The 6,740-nt window shown below is 45.0% G+C and overlaps 1 protein-coding gene and 1 pseudogene across 1 annotated transcript; both read right to left on the bottom strand.

Moving 5' to 3' along the window:
- Positions 1-1,554: 1,554 nt before the first annotated feature.
- LOC119349184 (uncharacterized protein At2g39795, mitochondrial-like) lies at positions 1,555-3,836 on the bottom strand. Its single transcript, XM_037617215.1, has 3 exons — positions 3,498-3,836; positions 2,349-2,689; positions 1,555-2,064 (listed from the first exon to the last, which is right to left on the bottom strand). Exons 1-3 carry the CDS (start codon positions 3,768-3,770, stop codon positions 1,905-1,907), a joined length of 774 nt encoding a protein of 257 aa, XP_037473112.1. The 5' UTR covers positions 3,771-3,836; the 3' UTR covers positions 1,555-1,904.
- Positions 3,837-4,565: 729 nt separating this feature from the next.
- Positions 4,566-6,740, bottom strand: part of LOC119356974 — a 15,724-nt pseudogene continuing 13,549 nt past the window's right edge.

Below are 6,740 nucleotides of genomic sequence, written 5' to 3'. Positions count from 1 at the left end.
TGGCCCAGGTTGATCTCCACTAAGCTCCGCCACTGGTTGGTCGTAGTGAAAACCAATATCAGTTGCAGCTTTGTGCTATGTGGTTGCAGCAAATAAACATAGTGACCCCGGTGGTGCCATGGCTACCGTCGAGCTAACAACCAAAAGCCCGTTCCAGCAATTCTGACGGCGGTTCAAGCAAACGACGTGGCTAGTTGCAGCAAAACGCCACGCTTGTGACAACGATTCCAGCAAATCTCGACGCCGGTTCCAGCAATACCACGGCAATCCCGGACAGACTCGTTGTAGCTCCCGGACAAGCCGATTCCAGCAAAAACGCTGCGCCGGTTGTAACATTCCTTCAGCCGCCGTGCCTCATTCAGCTAGCCGACTGCCCCCGCTCGCCGCATCACCGTAAAGCATGGCCATGCCTGCCGTCCTAGCACCGCGGTGGCTGGCTGCAGCATTCACCAGGCTGCTGTGTGCCGTTCATGGAGTGGGTTCGCTCGCGGTTTGTGTGGAGTCAGAGAGCAAGAGGAGAAGAAAAGAGATGTGAGCGAGACGAAAGGACGATGGAGGATTCAGGAAGAAAGGGGAAGGACCGGCGCCGTAGGATTTGTCGGCCGGCGTGTAGGCGTTAAATGTTTCCCTTGCGAAAAACGCCAATGTGCGATAGTCAGGTAAACAACGCGCCTGGATGGCGCCTGTCTTGGTGAGTCGGCTCTTTAACCTCATTGGAAATGTAGTACTCCCTCCGTTTTTATTTAATCCGCGTATTAGTTTTGGTCAAAATCAAGCTTTGTAAATTTTGACCAAATTTATAAACAAAAATATTAACATATACAATAACAAATCAATACCATTAGATTCATTATTGAGTATACTTTTATATCATATAGATTTGTTATGGTAAATGTTTATATTTTTTTCTACAAACTTGGTCAACCTTTACGAGGTTTGACTTCAGTCAAACCTAATATGCAGACTAAATAAAAACGGAGGGAGTAATGTTTATGATCTTCTTTCACAACAACCCAGTGACAAAACAGTCGTTTGTATTCTGCCATCAAGGAGGTGAGCCAGCAGATAGTTGTCTCTGGAAGAATGATCACCGATTATCCACTTTCTGCCATAGAATCGACCAGGGGTCTTCAGGCAAGCGCTGTGTTTTTATAACCATCTTATCATCCAATCCGGGTAAACAGAAGATAAAGAGTATAAGAGGCAGCGATCCCTGTGAATATAACAACATACAAGTCGACCAGGGCTCTCTCTTCTTGCTGTCTCCTCTCTAGCACAATTGTGCTTGTTACCCTGAATCCTGTAACCCAAACTCTTGTGGAACTGAGGGAACAGAGTGAAATCAACTTCCCTGTTAAAGCACCTAACAATGTGCATCTATTGGCGATACGTTTAGTATTTTCGTAACTGGTCAGTCTAGCCTGAAGCTTCTTATTGGTTGATGAAAGTTTTCCTGGCTTCAATGAATGGCACCCAGCATGTACCCATCATGATCTCAAGGACATGGGACAATTACAAGAACAGTATGACTGAGCAGATCAGCAAAAATTTGGATATAAAACATTTGACAGTGGAGATCTGATGCATTTCACACTCGAATGAAGACAAGAAAACATCGCAAAATACGACAGAACATGGCGACGCAAATCAGGCAGCATCTTCCTCCCAGCTAGCACGACACTGGCCTCGTACATTTTACTTACTAGTACTTCTAGACCATAGCACTATACTCATTGCTGAAAGCACGTTAATTCATCATACCTCAATGGGTCACAGGTTAGATAGCTAGCTAAAATGCCGAAACTTTTCTACACCTAACAGGTCCAGCAAAATATAAATCCAGCTTGGCGTTCACCAAGACCACCAGACATGTTCTTTGTATTGAAACAGAATAGCTGCGGCAATCATTTCTGGAGGAAGTCTCTCATCTTCTTCAACCAAACCACGTACTCCCTCTCATCCTTGCACATCATGTACTCGTGCAGCCAGTCATGCAGTGAGTCCTTGATCCCCCTCACCTCAAGATACCCATGCAGGGACTTCCGGATGCTCTCCTTCAGAACACTGTAGAAACAGTGAGCAACTAAACATCAGAACAAAACCGTAAGATGCAATGTGCTTCAGCAGTAATCTATGTACTTCAGTAAACAGAAGACACGGGTGAATAATCAGCAAGGGGAGAAACACATACTAGAAAGAAATATTAACCTTGTACCAAGGATCCATGGAAGTATCATTCAAAGTATTACTATTTTATTTGATTATTATTCAGCAGCCTTGGTTGGAGCTTATTATGATGATTGAAATTGGAGGAACAATACAACCTAGATGAGAAAATTTGAACTTACGAGAACTGTGGCCCCTCGTACGCATACTTAGCATCCACGCTGCTGCGATTCAGCATCCTCATATTTTCAATTGCCAGTTCCTTATCTTTAAAGTTGCACACAAATTCCAGGACTAGACCTTCTGGTCTTTCAAAAGTGACAACCATCTGAATCACAGGCTTAAATGAGTCAATATGATTCTCAGCATGAGAGTCATCATTGTTCACATCTTCGTCAGTATCAAAATTTGTGTAGATAATTGCTTTGACTCTCTCTCCTGCAAGCTCTCTTTTGAGAACTATGGCTTGATCACCAGGGTTATCAATTATCTCAAAGGGGAAGTCTTCTGGTAGTTCAATGAGCTGTTAAAAACACAATTCAAAACAAGTATTACAGTCACGTCATTTTTTTAAAATATCAGAGTAATGTTTACAGAAAAAGATTCTTTTGAAGCAAAACTAAAGCGTTTCTGCCAAGTAACAAGACAAAACAATCTCGTTCTTGCATAAGAATAACAAGGTATAGTATAGGACGTCATAGCCTTGTACCCATCTTTACATGATCGCAGTGATAAGATTTTCTCACACTGACATATAGCTTATGACTAGAGTTTATGGATCTCAAACGACAGTTAATACTACATAATAATCAACCTGTTGCAAGGATCATGTACATTTCAAATGTTCACAAACTTTATCTACTAATGTCCAATTGACTCTTTAATAACTTGAAGATCTAAAAAACGAAGCTACCAAAGTCAAGTTTGCGAACCTGTTAGCAATGTACTGACAAGTTTTATTTTTACCATCGGCGCCGCTACCACCTTAATACTTTAGTGTTTAATGAGTTCTTTAATGTTGTATAGCCAACTGCAGGAGGAACAAGCACAGACATTGCAAGCACTAGTTTGTAGTACCACATAATAGGCTGCCTTAAGCCGATACTCACCTACATACAAGATTAGCAACCTACTAACATTGGCTTCCAACAGTGAGCTGTAACCAGCAAAATAATCACCTTAATTTTCGTTATGTTCCTCATATTTTTCAAATATGCGGGATCAAGGCATTTGTCCCAGTACTCACACAAGCAAGAACAAAGCTCAGTAGCCGATAAATGGAGTCGCAACGAAAAGAAAATGCAGGGGGCGGTGTTAGGGAAGTCAAGAACCTTCGCGGAGGCCTCCGCCGGCAGGAAGACGCGGTCGATCTCGTTGCCGATGAGCCGCTTCAGGTTCTCGTCCGGGCAGATCTCGGAGGGGGCCACCGGGGACTGTGACGCCAAGAAGCGGCGGCTGGTGGTCCGTGAAGGAGGGGAAGCGGCGGCGGCGGAGGCGCGGAAACGTGCCAGCGAAACGGGTGCGCAGCGCTGGGACAGGGCGTAGACCTCCGACGAACAGGCGGCGCGGCGGAGGAGCCCGGCGGCGAGGGACGCCGACGACATAGTGGCGACGCTTTTTTTTTTTGTTGGGGGAGTGTTTTCTGGATTCGACGACGGCTTGTCGCTGCGAAGACTAGGGTTTTACGGAGTTTGTTATAGGGCCGGAGAATGGAGAGTTGAGGAAAGGCAGGCATGTGAGGGGGAGGCTCAACGGCCCAGCCCAACCCAGTTCACTTGAGAACGACCCTCCAGCTATACAGCTCATTCTTCTTCTTCTTTTTTTGCTGCCCCCCAAATACAGCTTATTCCTATTTCTCAAAAACAAAAACATACAGCTTATTCCTATTGTGTTCTATATGACAATGCAACACACTTTCGCCGCATACTCATAGAGGAGGTTCTTCAGGCGGTTTAACTTTGGAGTACTAGCAAACAAGAAAAAGGTACACATGCATGTCACAGAGCGGCTGCTCGTTCTCTCCAACCGAGCGCGCACACACTTTTAAGATTTCAGGTTGAAATATCACAATATTGTCTCCAAAATGAACATATGGCAAGCGCCGGCTGCTCGCACGCGCTGCAGTTTAGCGCGTCTGCTGAAGCGGCTCGCGCGCGCTATGTTTTGCAGCGGCTGCTGGAGCCAGCGCTCCACCGCGCGTAAAAACTTGCGATTCCGGCGCTGTAAACGATTTTTCAGCGCGCCGTTGGAGATGCTCTCAGCATTGTTAATTCTGCCAGTGCCATTCTAGTGATTCATTTATGGATTAAATTAGTCGAAAAATTGTCTATTTACTTAACAGGCGTCACTGGTGAGACGACGTAGTGGCCGGCTCTTTTTTTGCGGGGAAATTGGGAGCTTTATTCAACAGAAACCACCCCGACCGAATCAGCCAGGGGGCTAGTTACAAGAAAACTAGGAGTGGAGTCTAATCAACAATCTGTTACATCCAAAGTGCTAGCTTGCTTCGCACAAAGGTGAGCAGGAAAGTTAGCTGATCTCGAAACATGTTGAATAACAAAAGACTTAAAAAAGAGGCAAGCTCCTCAATCTCAGTAAGAATAGGCGCCACCACCGAACGATCATGGCGTGAGTGCCAGAGATTCACCATCTCTAGACTGTCGGTCTCCAAGATGACTTGATCATATCCTCGAAGCCTTGCAAAAACTGCTCCATCTCGAAGAGCCAACGCTTCAGCTAGGAGGGGGTCCGTGATCCCCGTGTAGGGCTTACACCATGCAGCCTTAATCTCAGACGAGGATCGTGCCACCCCTCCAACTCCCCCTCGACACGACTCCATAGCAATACTACCATTAGTATTGATTTTTATCCATCCTTCATCAGGCGGCCTCCACCCATGACCGAGCAAGATACGTCCATGCGCTTGAGGTAAATCCAGCACAGCAAGAGCTTCCCGTATTCGCTTCATAGCCTGAGCGGGATCAAAACCATCTTTGTCATGTGTGATATTGTTGCGTGAAGTCCAGATAGACCACATGACAGAGATCATCTTAGCTCTATCCGACTCTGAAAATAAGGAGACACAAAGAATGTCCTTTGCCCAGGTGAGAGGATGCAAGTCTGGTCGCTTTATATCAAGCCATTCAGTTGCTTCATTCCAGAACCTTCTCGCATGGGAACAATTCAATAAAGCATGCATCATATCCTCGTCCGAGTGCAAACAGATTTTGCACTTACTCTCGGTGGATATATGTCGATATTTCAAAGTGCTTTCTACGGGCAAAATCCCGCGTAAAATGCGCCACCAGAAGAGGCGCACTTTGAGCAAAACCTTGAGTTTCCATAGCCGAGACCACAACTGTTTATCCATCTCTGAAGTATCTGTCATCGTCCCTTCTTCTAGAGCTTTTTGCTCGTTCTGAATCATAAGAGAGCGATAAGCTGAATTTACAGTGTAAATCCCCGACCTCTCAGGTGCCCATTGAAGGAAATATGCCCTAGAGGCAATAATAAAGTTATTATTTATTTCCTTATATCATGATAAATGTTTATTATTCATGCTAGAATTGTATTAACCGGAAACATAATACATGTGTGAATACATAGACAAACAGAGTGTCACTAGTATGCCTCTACTTGACTAGCTCGTTAATCAAAGATGGTTATGTTTCCTAACCATGGACAAAGAGTTGTTATTTGATTAACGGGATCACATCATTAGTTGAATGATCTGATTGACATGACCCATTCCATTAGCTTAGCACCCGATCGTTTAGTATGTTGCTATTGCTTTCTTCATGACTTATACATGTTCCTATGACTATGAGGTTATGCAACCCCCGTTTGCCGGAGGAACACTTTGTGTGCTACCAAACGTCACAACGTAACTGGGTGATTATAAAGGAGCTCTACAGGTGTCTCCAAAAGTACATGTTGGGTTGGCGTATTTCGAGATTAGGATTTGTCACTCCGATTGTCGGAGAGGTATCTCTGGGCCCTCTCGGTAATGTACATCACTTAAGCCTTGCAAGCATTGCAACTAATGAGTTAGTTGCGGGATGATGTATTACGGAACGAGTAAAGAGACTTGCCGGTAACGAAATTGAACTAGGTATTGGATACCGACGATCGAATCTCAGGCAAGTAACATACCAATTACAAAGGGAACAACGTATGTTGTTATGCGGTCTGACCGATAAAGATCTTCGTAGAATATATAGGAGCCAATATGGGCATCCAGGTCCCGCTATTGGTTATTTACCGGAGACGTGTCTCGGTCATGTCTACATTGTTCTCGAACCGTAGGGTCGGCACGCTTAAGGTTTTGATGACAGTTATATTATGAGTTTATGAGTTTTGATGTACCGAAGGAGTTTGGAGTCCCGGATGAGATCGGGGACATGACGAGGAGTCTCGAAATGGTCGAGACGTAAAGATCGATATATTGGAAGCCTATGTTTGGACATCGGAAGTGTTCCGGGTGAAATCGGGATTTTACCGGAGTACCGGGAGGTTACCGGAACCCCCCGGGAGTCATATGGGCCTTAGTGGGCTTTAGGGGAAAGGAGAAAGGG

The sequence above is a fragment of the Triticum dicoccoides genome, chromosome 1A, assembly GCF_002162155.2.
Source record: "Triticum dicoccoides isolate Atlit2015 ecotype Zavitan chromosome 1A, WEW_v2.0, whole genome shotgun sequence".
NCBI classification, from domain to species: Eukaryota; Viridiplantae; Streptophyta; class Magnoliopsida; order Poales; family Poaceae; genus Triticum; species Triticum dicoccoides.
The sequence above is the reverse complement of the archived record's forward strand: the minus strand, read 5'-3'. Positions and strand labels throughout refer to the sequence as shown.